Here is a 20,221-nt window from a genome sequence, read left to right as displayed (position 1 = left end):
AGCGCGGCGTGTGAAATAGCCGCTGCGTGCGCACCGCCCGCCTATATGCTATGCGTGGAACTGCGTAATTAAGTTTATTGTTTAGTTCTATGCAATCATATATATTGTGACAAATATATATAAATATGTATGAAAGGAATAATGAAAGTGGACGAAGCGAAACAAGTATGTAAGGATCGTAGCAAGTGGAAAGAAGTGGTCTCTGCCTACCCCTACGGGAAAGAGGCCTGATTTTATGTATGTATGTATATAACTGGAGGGTTTTAAAATCATTTCACCTTTATAACTCAATTAGGTAAAATCTGTTTAAGCGTCTGTAAGTTAAATATTTACGTCGTCTCCAAAGCTATTCTCTGGGTATGTTTGTCTGACCTCACCTCAACGTCTACAGTCGCCTTGTCTGCCTTCTGCGCCTTCAGATTCCGCACCTTTTCACCCTGAGCGGATATCTTGCATAGGATGATGCTCAGTTCAGCTTCGTCGCACTTCGATGCTGGTGCGGCAGGAGAGGAACCCGGCTTCCAGTCCTACATAATTTTTTTTTTTGTAAACTCAAGAACACAATTAAATCTACTTATTCAGTAACTAACAAATCTTGCAGAAACACTACTAAACTATTAGTACTTTTTTAAGAATATTGCCAACAAGAGAATTGACAAAGTTAAAGTTTTTATGAAGATCAGTTTTATGTATTATAAATGGGTTAATATCATTAATTTAAATTGTATAATTATAAATTTTGTGAAGAAGAATATACTAAGTACCTAGATATGTATGAACTGAGACATGTAAAGAACGGCGAACAAATTATTACATCATATTATGTTCTCATGTAAGTGCCCTAAAGTAAACCTAATTTGCGGTGACAATATCAAATGACAGAACTCAAAGTTATATTCTCGCCAAATAATTTAAATTATCAATTGGGAAAATTCAATATATCATTATAGACTAGGTATGTACTGACTGAATTTAATAATAACAAGTTTTATTTAATTTACTAAAAAAAAAAAATTCATTTTTTTTTGTCAAAAACCTTAAAAAAGCCAAAAATTTATTAAAAAACTTAATGAATTCTATTTGAATTACTACCCCTATACGACTTCTTGCCCTTTAAATTATTCTACCCACCTGGCCTGTAGCTGCCTTGTATTTAGCTTTCAATTCCAGCAGTTGTTTGACGGCGCCGTCTATTTGAGCCTTATCAGCTTTGGAGGCCTTTAGTGACCGCACGAGATCTCCCTGTTTGCTGATCTCCTGGTCTATACTCGCCGCGTCACCAGACGGAGATGATTTACTAGGAGCTGCACCTGGTTTCCAATCCTTTGGAAAAAAATTATAATGTACCCATAAATATTCAGTCAATAAACATTTTGAAGGATAATGATATGACACTTGGCACTGAATTGAAAAAAAAAAGTTATAGCTAGTCTAGCTATAATATTATTACAACTTGTGTCCTTGAAATGTGGTGTTGGCGTCGTATGACATATTTCAAATATAATGTGACTTACCTACGACATAAAATGATTTGATATGCTCCGAATACCATTGACGGCCGTCCCACAGACATCTGCATCTTAAAACAGCTCAAGGTAGACGGTGCTCAGCTTATACAGTCTGCTCACACCGCAAAGTATGACACTTTGGCCATGTTGCACGCAGAGGAGCGGACAACCTTAAGCGTTTGATGGTGACGGGGAAAGTAGAGGGTAAAACACCTAGAGCCCGTAGTCCTAAACGGTGGTTAAATTAAATCTCCGAAAATCTGAAGATGCCTATAAGCGCAGCACTTCACCAGGGAAAGGAACGAAACCCATGGAGACAGCTCGTTGACCAATTGAATGTGAGTCAATCAAGCAGTGAGGGAACGACTAAGAAGAGAGACAACAAGGAAAATCACAAAGTGAACGTACAAAGTACAAGGTTGTCAACATCCTGCGTCTGATATGGTGTTATGAAAGTGTCTTGAAGCTTTTTTTTTTGAAAAAAAAAACAGTAAAGACTTCAGTGTATCAAGAGGTTAGGACATCCAGATTGGTCTGTTTTCCGTTATAAATTAGATTAAAAAAAAAAAAACAATATAATATTACCTGTCCTATAGCTGCCTTGTATTTAGCCTTCAATTCCAGGAGTAGTTTGACAGCGCCGTCTATTTGAGCCTTATCAGCTTTGGCGGCTTTGAGCGACCTCACGAGATCTCCCTGCTTGTTAATCTCCTGGTCTATACTCGCCGCGTCACCAGACGGAGAGGGTTTACTAGGAGCTGCTCCTGCTTTCCAATCCTTAAATAATATTTATAACATTTTAAATTATTGTTTAATTTTAATGTGTATTTATGATATTTAAAAATATGTATATTATTAGAGTTTAAGAACAAAACGATAGTTTGTCGACCACGATATTTGTAGTTATTGAGATACTAAACCAAAGGTAAATTTAATTAAACCTATTTGAAAATCAATATCTATTATTATTACCTATTATAGATTTATTTTTTATTACAAAAACAAAGCAGAGTTCAAAACTTTTATAGTAATTGAGCTCGAATCGTTAATATTTTTTTTACAATTAATACGACTTCTTGCCTTTTGAATTATTCTACCCACCTGGCCTGTAGCTGCCTTGTATTTAGCCTTCAATTCTAGCAGTAGTTTGACGGCACCGTCTATTTGAACCTTATCCGCTTTGGCGGCCTTGAGCGACCGCACAAGCTCTCCCTGTTTGTTGATCTCCTGGTCTATACTCGCCGCGTCACCAGAAGGAGAGGGCTTAGTAGGAGCTGCATCTGGTTTCCAATCCTTAAATAATATTGTTATAAACATTTAAATGTAACGTGGATTAAAATACGAATAAAATATGAATCAATCATAACCTGTCCAGTGGCAGCTTTGTATTAAGCCTTTTGACAGCCTCATCCACTTTCGCCTTGAGTTGTGATTTGAAACTCGATGAAACGAAAAAGCGAGACAATAAAGACACATACAGGTAATGTATAGGATTCAGCTGGTGAGCGAATGAGACATGTAGCATGGTACTAGGCGATCATAGTAGAAGAAGAGGTTGTCTTAAATACACCGCGAGTATAGCTTAATATATTCTGTTGTCATGCGCTCGACGTTTTACTACATAGGCACCAGGAGAACATAAATATGGTAACAGTGATAGTAATGTGTTTGAAATCCTAGGTTCTATTGTGACCCCTACATGTGCATCATATTCCCTTACCAAATTATGATTTGTATTAATAAATATGGGTCAATCACTAACCTGTCCAGTGGCAGCTTTGTATCTAGCCTTCAAATCGAGCAGCGATTTGACCGCCTCATCCACTTTCGCTTTGTCTGCTTTCGCAGTCTTGAGTGATCTCACCAAGTCTCCCTGTTTTGTGATCTCTTCGTTTAGCTTTGACGCGTCAGTCGCCGGGGCCACTGCGCTTTTCTTGGCTTGAGCTTGTGTTGCCTTAGGCTGAAAGGAATTTAAAGCTTATAGACTTTTCCGGTTGGTATATTAATCAGTGTGTTTGGGGTTTGTAGCACTCTTAAATCGAAGTATTAGAGGCTTTGTGCCTCGCTGTGTGTGCTCAGGACACATTTCCTTTCATTCCCAGGCTTTTGAGGTGTTTTATTTTAAATGACAATAAGGAACGAGACGAGCAGGACGTTCAGCTGATATTAAATTACATATAATTCAACTAAAAAATATAAAATAAATTTAAATTGAAAATAGTGTAAAAAGAATATATTTTATTGTACAAAAAGCGTTTTAAGATATTATTAAAATAATAATTCTTCTACATTATTATATTATACATTACTTAAATAAAATATTTCGTTATTAACATACTCGAATGCCCGCATAAATATAATTGTATATAAATCCACCCAAAACTTATAGGCTTGGAGTTTGTTAGGTTATTTAAATATAATATATAGACGACCTGTATAGCCGAGTGGTTAGCGATCCTACCTACTAAGCTAGAGGTCCCGGGTTCGAATCCCGGTAGGTGCAAGCATTTATATGATGAATATGGATGTTTGTTTCCGAGTCATGGATGTTTAAATGTATTTATGTATGTTTAGGTAAGTATATTGTATTAAATATATCATTGTCTTGCAACCCATAACACAAGCTATATATGCTTAATTTGGGGCAAGATAATTTGTGTAAAAAGTGTGTCAATATTAATATTATTGTCAATATTATAATATCGGCTTATTTACTACAAAACACAATGCCGAACCTATTTAGTTAGTCCAAACATTTGAACTACTGCCTGTTCCAAAATAATTTAAACCTGTCTGATCTAAAACCTTGTTAACAATAAAACAATTTTTACTTACACTTTCAACAACGTTAATATAAACGAACTATTCACAAATCACACCACACCAAAGCATCAGCTGTTACTAACAGTAAGCACAACGCATCAACACGTGGCTTCCTTTCACTTCCTTCGTGTCTACGATACAATAAAAAGCTGTGCTATTCATTGACTGTTATATACACACTAGCTGACCCAGCAAACGTTGTATTGCCGGTATTAAAATCGCGATACAAAAGTAACTGTTGATCGTAGATGGGCGAAAATTTGAAGTTGTATGTATTTTCTAATGCTGACTCATAATCAAACAAATTTAAAAAAAAAATCTTGTGGACCACCCTTAACAATTAGGAGGATGAAAAATAGATGTCCGATTCTCAGACCTACCCAATATGCACTCAAAATTTCATGAGAATCGGTCGAGCCGTTTCGGAGGAGTTCGGTCCCGCACACCGTGACACGAGTATTTTATATATTAGACTAGCTGACCCGACAGACGTTGTACTGTATATAATAAATAAAATAATGTTTTTATATGAATTTGTCGATAATATATCATAACATCAAAAATTACTTCGTAAAATATGCACCCTGCTGTCGTAATGAAATTGTTTCACAGCAGAACTGTCAAACCGTGCGTCAATAAATTCTCTAATAGAAATTATGTATGGACACATCAAAGGAAAAACAAATCTGTTGTTTTTATTTGATTTAGCAGCATTTTCCTATTTATTCACCTTTTAAACCTTCTCTGGACCTCCACAAATATTTCAAGACCAAAATTAGCCAAATCGGTCCAGCCGTTCTGGAGTTTTAGCGAGACTAACGAACAGCAATTCATTTTTTATGTATAGATTATCCAACAAATACATTTGTATCACCACGACATGTATGATACACATAATATTTCAAACATAAAATCCCCTCACAGCTGGTAGAGCAATTATAATTCTTGAAGCATATCAATATGTAACATGATTCTCGCGTGTGCAACATTAACAATGTTTTAAAACAACGATAAACTTTATTAAAATGCGAATCAATAATATTGAAATTATTCGTATGTTCCAGTTAGATTTTGTTTTGGACAATAATTGCTTAGGTTTTTTAAAGTGATAACCCTCACTTCTAGGATGAATACACAAATAAAACTTTAAAACAAAATAAACCACCTTCTGGCGTTCCACGAAGCCACAACCTGAGAGTTGAACAAAGCGTACAAGATTTTATGACGATGCGTCACTCGAACGGTTAGCTCAGTTGGGTCAGCACTGGCTCGGAACGCCAGAGGTTTTGGGTTCGAGTCCCGCATTGTTCATAAAATTTTGTTCTCAAATTTTATTTGAATAACTGCTTAATAACCCTATTTAAAGAATGATGTATATAATGTGATTTAAACACATAGTTCAAATGATAATGAGTACAATTTTCATAAATAGATACAATCATATTACATACAATGAAGTTCACGTAATAGACCAATGATCCTTCATTCGTATATATATGCATGTTTTATATTTTACTTCTTTATCTTGTATACACGTATCAAATGTAAATAAACTAAGTATATATAAATATTGATGTAAGCATAAATATATATCGAAGTCTGTAAATTTGTTCGTAAAAACATCAGACTTAACTAGCATTTAGCAGTCTGCACTTACCCAACATAATGTGGCAATTATAATTTTGTCAAAATACAAGTACTACTAAAATTTGCGAAAACGGTATTAGCTATAAGAAATACGAAACCGAAGTCGATAAATCTTAATAAATATATAAATTACGTGACACGTTGTTTGTCCGCGATGGACTTCTAAACTAATGAACGGATTTAAATGGGAATTACTTCAAGGAGTGCAGTTCAGTGCAACTTGAGAGATAGCATAGTTTTTATTTCGATTTGGGACCTATAATTATTTTAATTTCCAATATTTGTTTTGTATGGACATATTTTCTGTGAGAGCATTTATTGACGTACGGTTTGACACTTCTACTATGAAACAATAATTTCATTATAACAACAGGGAGCATTTTTTACGAAATAATTCTTGATGTTTTCAAATATTATTGGCAAATTCCTATAAAAACAGTTTTTTTAATACCTACAGAACAACGTCTGTCGGGTCAAATAGTTAAGAATAAATAAAGCAGGTAAGTAAAACAAAATAAATAAAAAAATGCGGGTACACGCAAAATTATCAGTGCGAGATTCCAACGAACCTGACATAAACAAATTCATTCATTCTTTCACTGTATAATCGAAAGGCTGACGATAACGAAAATTGATACTTTTATAATATGCTTCATGAACTGCATTCAAATACGAACTAGATTAAAAATAACGGTTTAAAAACATCAAGGGAATAGACAATTAGTTCTGCACCAACGTTTGTAGTTAAATTATTTTTGAAATTGGAATCGAACATGAATGGCGAATCGCTGGCGACTCATGCAGTTCGAAATAAGAAGAATAGGAGGCGTTTCATGAATGATAGGCCGTCGAGTGAAAGAATTGTGCCGTGCTGCTTTCGAAGACACAATTATTTTGTGAGTGGATATAATTACGATGTTAAAAGGAAGTGTCGAAGAAAGAGAAAAGTAAGTGACGTTATGATATTCTATACAAACCATCTAACGTATATTAAGATTATAAAGAGGTAAAGTTTGTGAGGTTTAGGTGTAATTTATGGATCTAATGAACCAATTTCGATAATAATTATATTACCAATAGAATAATAATATAAATGAAAGTCAAAACATAAATAAATTAATAATTCTAATTATCATTTTAGATCTCAAGTACCTAGCTCTTATTCAATACTATGTTATAGGTATAATACTAGCTGACCCAGCAAACGTTGTATTGCCGATATTAAAATCGCGATACAAAAGTAACTGTTGATCGTAGATGGGTGAAAATTTTAAGTTGTATGTATTTTTTAATGCTGACTCATAATCAAACAAATATAAAAAAATATCAAAAAAATTTAAAAATAATTCGTGTGGACCACCCTTAACATTTAGGGGGATGCAAAATAGATGTTGTCCGATTCTCAGACCTACCCAATATGCACTCAAAACATTCATGAGAATCGGTCAAGCCGTTTCGGAGAAGTTCAATGCTTTACACCATGACACGAGAATTTTATATATTAGAGATATGTTAAATTGGTACGTTTTTCATAAATGTTTTGTATAATATATACACATGTGGGTGCATTGGAACACTAACAAATATACCTAATAGCCTTAGATAATTTATGCATACGAGTCTCTTGCTGCTAGACAACCGATGAAAACAGACCAGGTTTATTACATTAGTGTGCGTGACAAGCTACGTCTTACACTCGCGATTTGTATAACTATTGTTATTGAATGAGAGTGACCTGTCAGGCTCGGCTATGTAAACATTCTTAAGCGTATAAATTGGCGCGTTACTAACACCGTGTTGAATCATTAACATGGTAACATGAGTTATTCAAATTCAAATATTTTTATTCAAAACTAGCTAACCCGACAGACATTGTTCTGTATATAATAAATAAAATAATGTTATTATATGAATTTGTCAATAATATATCATAACATATAAAATTACTTCGTAATATATGCACCCTGCTGTCGTAATGAAATTGTTTCACAGCAGAACTCTCAAACTGTGCGTCAGTAAATTCTCTCATAGAAATTTTGTATGGACACATCAAAGGAAAAACAAATTTGTTGTTTTTATTTAATTTAGCAGCATTTTCCTATTTATTCACCTTTTAAACCTTCACTGGACTTCCACAAATAATTCAAGACCAAAATTAGCCGAATCGGTCCAGCCGTTCTCGAGTTTTAGCGAGACTAACGAACAGCAATTCATTTTTATATATATAGATAGGATGTGACATCACTTATTGAAAGTCAAAAAAAACTACCACCCATTCCAAAATGAATGCCTCAGGCCTGAGAAGAACGGGCGCAACAAACTCAACGGGCTTTTTTTTTCATCAAAAAATATGTTTACAAAGTAACATTGTACAATTAAACTTATTATTTAATAGCCTGAGGGCGGTCGCTCCATTCCCAATTTGTGGTATCATTAAGAAAGTCATTTATGTTATAGTAATCTTTACCAAACAAACGTTTTTTAACAATTCTTTTGAATAACGTAATACTTTTGTTTTGAACATTTTCTGAGATCTTGTTGAAAGGCATGTTATATCTACAGGATGTAACCGTTAAGTTTTGGTTTCCTTATTATAAAATAGTTTTATCTTACCTTTAATATCAGTATTAAAGGAAACTGTTAATTAACCTTACAATGTAATAAAAGCATCTTTTAATCGTTTTTTTTTAATCAAATTCTTTTAAAGGTATTGTTGTGTAGTTTATTAAAAGATTTTTTTGACTACCTACACCATTAGAGAAATCACAGTACTCTTTTAGAATAGTATATCTGCCTTTTTTAAGGTCGAGGCTGAGGTCATGTCGTCCTTGAAAAGCTGCAATCTCATTCCATAGTTTCTAGAAGATAATTCCTTAAAAACCATACTGTAGAGGATGATATCCGAGTTTGTAGCGCGTCGTGCGTAGATTGAAGAAAGTGGGAGAAATCAGGCCAAGCCTGATGAGAAAGCTCGTGGTCGCTCAGAGGGCAATAGAGAGGGCCATGTTCGGAGTTTCCCTGCGATATCGAATCAGAATGAAGAGATCAGTAGGAAAGTCTCCGACATTGCCCGGATAACTGAAGTGGCAGTGGTAGGGCACATCGTTCGATGTACGTTTGGGCAGCAAAGTCCTCGAATGGCGACCACATACCGGAAGACGCAGTGATGATATGGCAACGAATTATTACGTGAATGAGAGCAGCGCAAGACCGATCGTCGTGGAGATTTTTTGTGGGAGGCCTTTGTCCAGCTGTGGACGTGTTCCGGCTGATATGAATCAGGTCAGGGAATTGCGCCAGAAGACACACAATGATTCTGCCATTTAGTTTTATCAAGCAATGGAAAAATTTATTCGAAAACGGTTATTCAATGAAACTATATTGAATTTAAATAACCAAAAACTGTAAATATTGGCTAAATTGATTCCTACACTTACATTAATAAACAGCACGTAGTTAGTATATTTATTTTGTTTGTGAGTATTATGTCCTTAATTTAAGGAGAGATTAAAAAAAAATATGCAATAATTTATTTTAACGCCAATTACGTTGTAGCAGGGGTGCTCAAACGGTCGATCGCAAGTGCTTTTTGAGTCGAGCTCGGAAATAAAAAATCCGATATAGAACTATTCACAGATTTTGTTTTAGGTAACTAAGATCAGTAATTACGTACCATCTTATGAAAAGTATGCTCAGGACATGCAGTGTCATTCAGAATCAACATCCAAAGTCACTCTGTAGTTAAGTTTAGAACTTTAGACACTAGAACGCGTTTGTTTTGTAAAAACCAATAAACACGCAATTTTGAATAATTATGAGTTTTTTCATTGATATTTTAGAGCTGACCTACACTTACCTTGACCAAAAAAAATTTTATTATTGTGCGCAAAACTAATAACTATGTGACACTCTATCTAGACGACAATCCTTCATTACACATTATTTTATGGAATAGGAGGACAAACGATCGTACGGGTCACCTGGTGTTAAGTGACCACCGCCGCCCACATTCTCTTGCACCAGAGGAATCACAGGAGTGTTGCCGGCCTTTAAGGAAGGTGTACGCGCTTTTTTTGAAGGTACCCATGTCGTATCGTCCCGGAAACACCGCACAGGGAAGTTCATTCCACAGCTTTGTAGTATCACCACATCCAGATGGTGGGGATGATATCCTAACTTGTGGCGTGTCGTGCGAAGGTGGAATTCGGCGGCAGGAATCAGGTTAAACAGCTCTTCGGAACACTACCCGTGATAAATGCGGTAGAAGACACACAATGAAGCGACGTCTCTACGCAACGCCAAGTGATCCAGCCGTTCATAGAGTACTGGGTCCCCGACAATTCGAGCTGCTCTGTGTTGGACGCAGTCAAATGGATCGAGCTGATACTGGGGTGCGCCAGACCAGAGATGACAGCAATACTCCATGTGTGGCCGGACCTGCGCTTTGTAGAGCGCTAGAATGTAGGCCGGCTTGAAGTATCTTATAGTCGATCGATTGTATTCTAGCAATTTTGAGGTAGATCGCCAGCAGTTCAAGCTTGAGCACCCCTGCGCTAAAGTGATCATTCGACGTTCTTAACAATATATCTTCTCGTACCATTAAGTACCACGTAAGAGACATTTCCCCTGATATTGTAAGCAACGTCTATAAATACTGCAAATGTACTTTGTTTATGGACAGGTTAAAGTACCAGAGAAAATGACGCAGGTGATTGTAATAAGTGACAGCGATTCATCACTTAAATGCCAGGATGTAAGTTCTACAGACGAAGAAGAAATGGATAGGCTTATAGATGCAACTAGAAAGGTAAATAAATCAATCTGACCTTCGCTTATTCCGCACAAATATAATATATTTTAGGTGTGTTTCACAAATGTGGTTTATATACCTCCATTTGTGACTCATGTGAGGGAAAAGATTTTAGTGAAATTGGAAAAATGGTATATAGTATAAAGACCTGGACAAACAAGGCACTTTTTAGTTTTGGATCCTATTTGTAACGGACGGAAATTATTTAAATAAAATAGAATAATTTAAATAATTTGCAAAGTAGATTAAACTATATATTGTTATCCTGCGTCAAAAACGTAATTTCGTTTAAATTTCAAATCCGTCTTTGTTCCACTATGTAAGGAATAATAAATGCGACTTAATAAAAGTACGAATGATCTTCATTTAAGTACATTTGGTCCCGGAATAAGTTCCATCGCACTTCATTTTTGACGAGCCTAGCTGCTACGGCCGCGTTTATTATTTCTATACTATAAAAATTTTTTATGGGTAAAAATGAGTAGACAATCAAGATTATCCACCTGATTGTAAGTGATACGGTCTGTCAATTACAATTGCCGCTCAGGATTCTTGATAAACCCAAATTTCCGAGTGGCATCACAACTGCGCTCGTCACTTGAGACATAAGGGGCAATCCATAACGTCACACGTTAAGGGGGAGGGAGCGAGTCAACTAAGCGTGAGATTGTGTGACAGGGAGTGAGGCCGGGAGGGGTCCCAAATTTTGTGACATCACATTTTTTCAACGTATTACATTTTATTCCAAGTAAAACAACACTAAACTACCAAACTACCTACATAGCTATCAAGGAATATATAAAAAAAAGTAAAAAAATCAAAAAAATCGAGTGACGTAATTTATGGATAGCCCCTAAGATGTTACTCGTAGCATTAGACCAGAATCTAAGTACGGCGCACTTCAAACTAAAACATAATAATGCTTGCTTATTACTGCTTCATCATAATCGTAAATCGGCGATCCAACATTAATATCTTACCAAATTCCCTGCTTTAGGCATTTCAATAACCGATTGGATATTAACAATTTACAATTAAAAGGCATAAAAGGCATTTATTTTCTCAAAATTGATTCCTTTAGAATTCTTTTTGATGTCATTTCTAATAACTACTAGATACTTCTACCGCTTCGGAAACACATGGCGCTCTGAGAGAGAAGAAGTGGCGCAAGAAACTCTCCCAGCATTCTTTTTTTGCGCCCTTTTCACTAAAAATGTACAATATTGTACAATCATTTCCATCGCTATAAAATAATCACAATCTAGTCCCAGGCTGTCCGATCATTTAGATATTCAGCAGTGGTGTAATAGGATTTACGACAGAGCCATTTTTTATAATAATAATTGAATATGATTTCACTTTACCTACATTCTATATTTTTTTATTGCAGCGAATGAAGGCCTGGTTGTTCCACGAGCAGCCCACTCCAGTACTACAACCCAGCACTGAGCCATACTTTGACCCCATTTCGGACACATCGCTCCATTCCGAAGACACACTAATACTTGACACAATTGACGAGAAATAAACGCAATCCTAAGAAAGCTATTATTACTCATACCATTTAAAACCTTTTAATCTAGTTCAGGAAAGATAATAACTAGCTTCCAATCATCATAAAAGATGTCCGCGTGTTCATGATTCGTCCTCTTCTCGATCGACAAGCTCTTTTTCATTTATTTATAAACTTAATAAACATTCACAGGATAACAAAAACCCTGCAAAACTGTTCTGACTCCCTTTAAATATAGATATATACTATTTAATCATTTGCAACTCTGGGTATTTCTAGTTTACCAGATGTCACGGATGTATGGTTTTGATTTTTGTGGTTATATAAGACTAGTCTAGTGTGTGTGTAGCAGTGACACCTTGTGCTGTACCTATGACCCGACTGCAATGATAATTGTGGTTATTAACTGCCAAAAGGTGCTTGTGCTTAAGTCTGACTGGTCTAGTCTGCTGTGACACCTCGTGCCGTAGCTATGACTCGACTGCATTTTATAATGTTCCTGACTGTCGTGGTTATTAACTGCCAAGAGGTACTTGAGTTTAAGTCTGACTGGTCTAGTCTGCTGTGACACCTCGTGCCGTAGCTATGACTCGACTGCATTTTATTATGTTCCTGCTTGTCGTGTTATTAACTGCCACAATGTACTTGAGTTTAAGTCTGACTGGTCTAGTCTGCTGTGACACCTCGTGCCGTAGCTATTACTCGACTACATTTTATTATGTACCTCATTGTCGTGGTTATTAACTGCCACAAGGTACTTGAGTTTAAGTCTGACTTGTCTAGTCTGCTGTGACACCTCGTGCCGTAGCTATTACTCGACTACATTTTATTATGTACCTCATTGTCGTGGTTATTAACTGCCACAAGGTACTTGAGTTTAAGTCTGACTGGTATAGACTACAGCTACACCTCGTGCCGTAACTATGACTCGACTGCAATTAAGTATATTCCTCATTATTGTGGTTATTAACTACCAAAAGGTGCTTGTGTTTAAGACTGACTGGTTCAGTGTGTGTGTGTGTGTGTGTGTGTGTGTGTGTGTGTGTGTGTGTGTGTGTGTGTGTGTGTGTGTAGCTTACCTTGTGGCATAGCTATGCCTCGACTACTACCGTTTCATGTTGTCCTAGCATATCGAGGCAATGAGATATTATGTTTAGACGTACGGCTAATGTTGTAGTATAAGTCATTAAGCTAGCACTGTCAGCAAAATTCGGAATATGCATCTATTACAAATTAAGAATACTTATACCGAATAAAAACTATACCGCACTCCAGACAGAGACGAGACTATGCAGCGAATACTTGTCTACTTAAATATATAGGTACCATATATTTTAGTAGATATATACGCCGAAATGAAATTGTTACTATTGATAATAGTTACGATTTTGGGACCTGTCTTCTTACTTCAAAAACTAACTAAGCCACAACCAACAAAGACAACCAATTTGGTCCAAATCTGACAATGGTATTCATAAGAAAACCATAAGTCTTAAATTTACTATAAGTAGGTGCGCGACAAATTTACTCAATATCGCGCCAACCGATTTCGATGATTCTTTTTTTTATTTTAAAGGATATATTTCAAAGGTAGTTTGGCGAGGTTCTAATCATGGGATCTATGACAAAGTACTAGAACTCTTCAATTCTTATGAGCAATGTATGTATACTCGGCCGTATCTTTTTTACTCTATCCGGATATTTGAGTCACCTACCGTAACGTCGTTATGGTCAAGTAATTGTCGTAGTCGAATATGATGATCAATGGAACTCCTTAACGACAAACAGTAAGGGTGCGATCTGTGGCAGAATTACGTTCATTGCTGCATTGCAAAATTTAGTAGATCTACACATATTTAGACAAATTATTAGTTAGTGTACTTCAGGTTCACTAAAAGTAAAAAAAAAATATAACAAAAAAAACGACTTCAAAAGCACTATTTCAAAACAATAGATATAATATGCACTAAAAAGTAAAATAATTATTGCGTATTTTTATACAATCTAATCTATATATTATATAAAAGAGATTTCCACCGGTAATTGACTTATCACGAAACCTCAGAAACTACAAAGCCTACAAACTTGGAATTTGGAAGGTAGGTTCTTTCTAGGTACGTCCTAAGAAAGAGTCAGTCAGTCAAGAGGAGTCAGCTAAGAAACGGATTTGAGAAACTCCTCCTCTAAGGGGGTTAAAGGGGGGATCGAAGGTTGTATTAAAGTCCTAGGTTATTAGGTTAAAATAATATAAATCTGTGTAAGTCATTTTGGGAAATCCCCTTTTAAGGGTAGGTAGTAATATAGGGGGTAAAATTTGTATAGAAAAGTTGAAACTATAGTTATTTCAACTTGAAATTTGAAGCAGGTTCTTTATAGACGGCAAGTGCAAGAAAAAAGTATGCTATGAAAATCCCCCACCCCAAACGGGGGGAAATGGGGGTTGGAAGGTTGTATAAAAGTCCTATGTTTTTGAAGTTAGAGACGTAAAAATCGTAATTTAGGTTACTCGCTATAAATGATGAAAATCTGTACCTATGCTATCATCGTATAAAAATACGATTATCATTATTATTAGCAGATTGGCTTGGAGTTCGCTATACTGACATGAAATCTCTAATAATTATCAGGCTAAACCGATAGGTATATTTGAGTTAATAGAGAAGAGAATCTTAAATTGCGTCTTTTATAGAAGAAGAGGACAAACGAGCTTACGTCACCTGATCTTAAGGCGACACTAAATGCCAGCGACCTTGAGCGATATGAGTTCACGGCTACCGGCTCGCCATCTATGTAACAAAGCCAATATTTTCAAAATTCTTGCGTAGAAAACAGTTTATATGGTTACAATCCTCGTTATTCACTACTAATCTGAATAAATGAACCTACACAAAAAAGTACAAGCTATAAGAATAACTTTTCTGAGAGAAGTACCAAAAAAAATGCGTAACGCCATGCCAAAAAACTTGTTTAAGTTCAAAGAAAAGTGGTAGTTCAAAAAGGCTCGGCAGTGTTAACAATGACCAACAGCAAGCATTAGCAACCTTCAAATAAGACTTAAGGATATGTGTAACAGGATTAAGTAAGTGTTCATAGCTCGAAATGCTAAACTTTCACCACAAAACTTGTCTAAAAACACCATGTTTGCGTATTTTCTGCTTACTCTTCGCCTTAAGTGCCTCCACAACCTCCTGCAACACCAGAGGAATCACAGAAGCCGAGAGAGATAGCCGGGCTTTTAGGAAGGTGTACGCATTTTTTGAGCGTATACGTGTCTTATAGTCCTGAAAACTGTTGGTACGTACGTGGAAGAAAGTTCCTTGAAAACCGCTCTTTGGAGATGGGATGTATATCACAGTTTGTGGCGTCGTGCAGTTAATGACAAAAAAAATTTGGGTACATTGAAGAGCTATTTGAGATCTAGATTTTTATTCTATAGCTGTGCTGCTCTAACTGCAAGCATATATATGCCGCCATTTTAGATTCTTTTCCCTATTGACTACTGTGTTATTCTATCCACTACCGTTCATCCAATGAATGAATGATTTATTTATTCAACAAAATGCAGGTACAGTAAGTTGAAAATAATTTCTAACGAGCCGAAAATGTATAATTTTACCAGTGTATTTGAATATTACTTTAAATTTAATTAAATAAAGAAAAAGATACAAGATAGGATTAAAAAATTAAGTTATATATAAAAATTATACAAACAAAGCATAAAATAAAATAAAAATAGTGATTAAAATGTCAACATAATAAAAGTCAAAAACGAATTACTGTCAATAACTTTAAAATATCCTTAACCGTTAGGTTAGGATAAGTTTAATATTACTTAATTTAAGATAAGATTGTCACTAAATAAATCAGAAATATTATAATAGCATCTGTTTATAAGCAACTCGTGAGTTCTCCTTTTAAACTGATTAAAAGTACTGCTTTTATAGTCGTCAGGAATTTTATTGCACTGTGTCACCAACTTCTCTGTGAATAGTGTTGCTAATTATATTATTATTTTGTTATATATCTATATATATAAAAATGAATTGCTGTTCGTTAGTCGCGCTAAAACTCGAGAACGGCTGGACCGATTTGGCTAATTTTGGTCTTGAATTATTTGTGGAAGTCCAGAGAAGGTTTAAAAGGTGAATAAATATGAAAATGTTCGGAATTTAAAAAAAAAAACAATTTTGTTTTTCCTTTGATGTGACCCCCGTCGTTCAGAAATGAAATTGAAAGAATAATTTAAAATGAATATCTAATTAGAATCTTTGTATCTGTCTAACTTTCTCAGGAGTTAAAAAAACAAACTTAATTTTAGCTTCCTATAGTTGATAGATTAACTACAGTTGAAGATGCTACTATGATGGCAATATAACATTTGCTGGGTCAGCTAGTATAGTATATATATAACGCCTAAAATTCAGAAGTATCGCAATAAAACACACAGAACACTCGAAAGTAGTAGTGGACAGTCGAATTACATTTCAATATGGCGACCGTAGTTCCTATAAAGGCATAAAAAGCGGCGCAAGAAACTCTCCCAGCATTCTTTTTTTTGCGCTCTTTTCAATAAAAATATACAATATTGTAGTCATTTCTATCGCTATAAAATAATCACAATCTAGTCCCAGGCTGTCCGATCATTTAGATATTCAGCAGTGGAGTAATAGGATTTACGACAGAGCCATTTTTTTATAAAACATTTAAATTTATTAATAGATAATGCCTGAACAGTGGCTGGGACTTTATTGTAGAAGTGTATACATTTACCCTTAAAGCCATTATGTATCTTATGAAGCCTACTAGAATTAGTTACAAGATCTATACTATCATTGCCACTTCACAGATAAGTAGGTATTACTGTACATAGTTATTGCCATGTAGTGTGTACTCTTTCGAAACATCTATAGCCTTTTAAGAGGCACAACTAGTTCATTCCTCCATTCCAAACCACCCTGTTACACACATCTGTCAAAACATGCGCGCCTAGTACGTGACTGTGGACTCACCTGGCCCGGCATCTCCTTGGTGTGTCCGTCCGGCACGTGGAACAGCACGAGAGGTGTGGAGCGGCTGGTGTGAGGGGAGGCAGGTGCCGCCGCCACGTCCACTCGGAAGAACCCTCGTCGCTGCAGCTGTATAATTTGCCCCACGCGGGCTTTGCTCAACTCTGGCTCGCCCAGCATCTCAACTTCCCACTGTGACGATATTTTTGTATTTTACTATCAGTATTTAATAAATGGTAATCAAATATACTATCGGTTGCTCAATATATTTTTTTTAATGTAAAACGAAAGTATGCATAATTCAAATGGTAATTCATTAACCGCTCCAGGGGGAGGCTCCTTTGCAACGGCGCTTATTTCTGCCGTGAAGCAGTAATGTGTAAGCATTACTGTGTTTCAGTCTGAAGGGCACCGTAGCTAGTGAAATTACTGGGCAAATGACACTTGACATCTTAAGTCTCAAGGTGATGAGCGCAGTTGTAGTGCCGCTCAGAATATTTGGGTTTTTCAATAATGCTGAGCAGCACTGCATTGTAATGGGCAGGGCGTATCAATTACAATCAGCTGAACTTTCTGCTCGTCTCACCCCTTATTTTCATAAAAAAAACTACTCAAACATCGTGTTTCTAGCCGCTTTCCTTTATATAACCGACACGTAGCATTTTTATTATGTTGTTAGTGGGTATTATGTCCATAATTTTGATCAGAATTTGAGAAACTACTTACTATATACTGTCCAGTAAAAAAGATAGTAATACATATTTACGATCACTTAACTAGTGTACAAACATTGCTGACTGTATCTTGCGGTAATTAATAGTATAAGGCTAGATTGCATCATATTAGCTGTTATAGTTAAGGTTGGAGTCAAATTTAACATTAACAGTAACGCTAACTTTAACATAGACTGTCGAATGTGTTGCAACATCGTATTCCTTGGCCTATTTTAAGAGAAAAATCAAGTCAATGTCGAATATTTATTTGAAACTATACACAGGTCGCTATTTAGCTATTTAACATTAACAATAGCTTTAACCGGCGAAAATTTGACGGTTACGGTTAATAGTTAAAGTTATGACATCATAGAAATATTATCTCATTTTTTGCTTAACCGGTACGTTAACATGTTTGTTATTGCTATAGTTACCTATATTTATCCAAATACAAGTACTTAGGCTGACATCTATAGAGTGTACTTAGACTTTGCTTAGACTTCACTTATGTAAAACTTTGCTGTGTGTAAGCATAGCATAATCTTTGATATCGTTTTTATTGGGGTGTTGGTCATTTGACAGCTGTAGTTATACTAAGGTTAAGCTAAGACAGCCCAATGCAAAAGTCAAGTTCACATTTTATTATACGCAGCCGAGTTTTACGTAAGTAAACTCTTTTTTTATGAAAATAAGGGACAAGATGAGCAGGATGTTCAGTTGATGGTAATTGATACGCCCTGCCCATTACAATGCAGTGCTGCTCAGGATTCTTGAAAAACACAAAAATTCTAATCTCCTTGAGACATAAGATGTTATGTCTCATTTGCCCAGTAATATCACTAGCTACGGCGCCCTTCAGACCGAAACACACTAATGCTTACACATTACTGCTTCACGGCAGAAATAGGCGCCGTTGTGGTACCCATAATCTAGTTGGCATCCTATGCAAAGGAGGTGGTATTTATCCTTACATACCTAAAAAAAGTACTAAGTTTAAAAGAATGCATATGTACCCTAGTTTGATGTCCGATGTACTGTTTGAAGTCTTCATCCTTGCCAAGCAGGGGCTTCGATATGATATGGTCGAAGTACACGCAATACACTTTCTGTTGAGGAGACTTGGCCGTGTCCGCCAGCCAGGTCACCTTCAACGTCTTCTTGTAGTCCTTATTGTCCAAGTTTGGAGTACCTTCCACGCTGCTCACCTTACCATCAGCGGATCTGTATTCAAATTTAAAGTTTAGCTTAAAGCTCGTAAAAAAAGAGTGTGCGTCTCAGGGCCCGACACAAGTGATAACTTAAACTAATACAGGGTGGCGCAATAGAACGTGCATATTTAAAATATTTATTAAAAAATAAATACAAAAGGTATAGTTAAAATAAAACTGAGGTATTATTAAAAAATAACTGAAGTTTATTTTTTAAGAATAACATCGTCTAAATGATGACCCTCTCTACGACGACACTCCTCTAATCGCAAACGGAAGTTATTGAAAACTTTCTTCAGTAATGCTGGTGTAATTGCTGCCATTTCACCACGGATATTCTCCTTGAGCTGATCGATGTTTTTCGGATTATTGCTGTAGACTTTGTTCTTGAGGTATCCCCACAAAAAAAGTCAGGAGGCGTCACGTCTGGACTACGTGGGGGCCATGGGATATCACCTCTTTTCGAAATCAGTCTGCCAGGGAACATCTGTTTCACAACCGCCATGGAGTCATTTGATGTGTGACAGGTAGCTCCGTCTTGTTGAAACCAAGTCCTAGAATTCACTATTCTTGAATTTTCAAGCTCTGGAGCCAAAAAACCTTCCAACATCGCAACATAGCGTTCGGTATTAACAGTGTCGTTTTGCCCCCGCGCATTTTCAAAGAAAAACGGTCCAAATATTCCTCTACCAGAAATTGCTGCCCATACTGTCACTTTAGGATTATGCAGTGGTTTCTGGTGCTTGAGTTTGGGATTCTCACTGTTCCAGTAACGACAATTTTGACGGTTTACGAACCCATTGATATGGAAGTGGGCCTCATCTGAGAAAAGGATATTGTCAAAATTGGAAAATCGATTAAGCATTTCATTAGCAAATGCAAGCCTTGCTCCGAAGTCAGACTCTTTCAATTCTTGTGTTAACTGCAGCTTGTAAGGATGCAGTTTAAGATCCAAGTTTAAAATTCGTTGCAAACTTCGTCTCGATAAGTGTA

General features: G+C 36.0%; 1 protein-coding gene across 4 annotated transcripts in view; it reads right to left on the bottom strand.

The window, feature by feature from the left end:
* Positions 1 to 20,221, bottom strand: part of LOC126966126 (bifunctional glutamate/proline--tRNA ligase) — a 55,064-nt gene that overhangs the window by 22,277 nt on the left and 12,566 nt on the right. For 2 of the 4 annotated variants that reach the window (XM_050810050.1, XM_050810051.1), the window contains exons 12-18: positions 19,034 to 19,241; positions 17,311 to 17,499; positions 3,271 to 3,468; positions 2,610 to 2,801; positions 2,094 to 2,285; positions 1,132 to 1,323; positions 378 to 527 (exon numbers count right to left, since the gene is read on the bottom strand). In XM_050810050.1, coding sequence (XP_050666007.1) covers positions 378 to 527; positions 1,132 to 1,323; positions 2,094 to 2,285; positions 2,610 to 2,801; positions 3,271 to 3,468; positions 17,311 to 17,499; positions 19,034 to 19,241 — 1,321 coding nt within the window. The remainder of the gene's footprint in view (positions 1 to 377; positions 528 to 1,131; positions 1,324 to 2,093; positions 2,286 to 2,609; positions 2,802 to 3,270; positions 3,469 to 17,310; positions 17,500 to 19,033; positions 19,242 to 20,221) is intronic. The other 2 variants (XM_050810052.1, XM_050810053.1) reach the window with 2 other exon arrangements.

The sequence above is a fragment of the Leptidea sinapis genome, chromosome 9 (genome assembly GCF_905404315.1).
Source record: "Leptidea sinapis chromosome 9, ilLepSina1.1, whole genome shotgun sequence".
Lineage (NCBI taxonomy): Eukaryota > Metazoa > Arthropoda > Insecta > Lepidoptera > Pieridae > Leptidea > Leptidea sinapis.
Note: the sequence above shows the minus strand (reverse complement) of the source record. Positions and strands in the feature narration are given on the sequence as shown.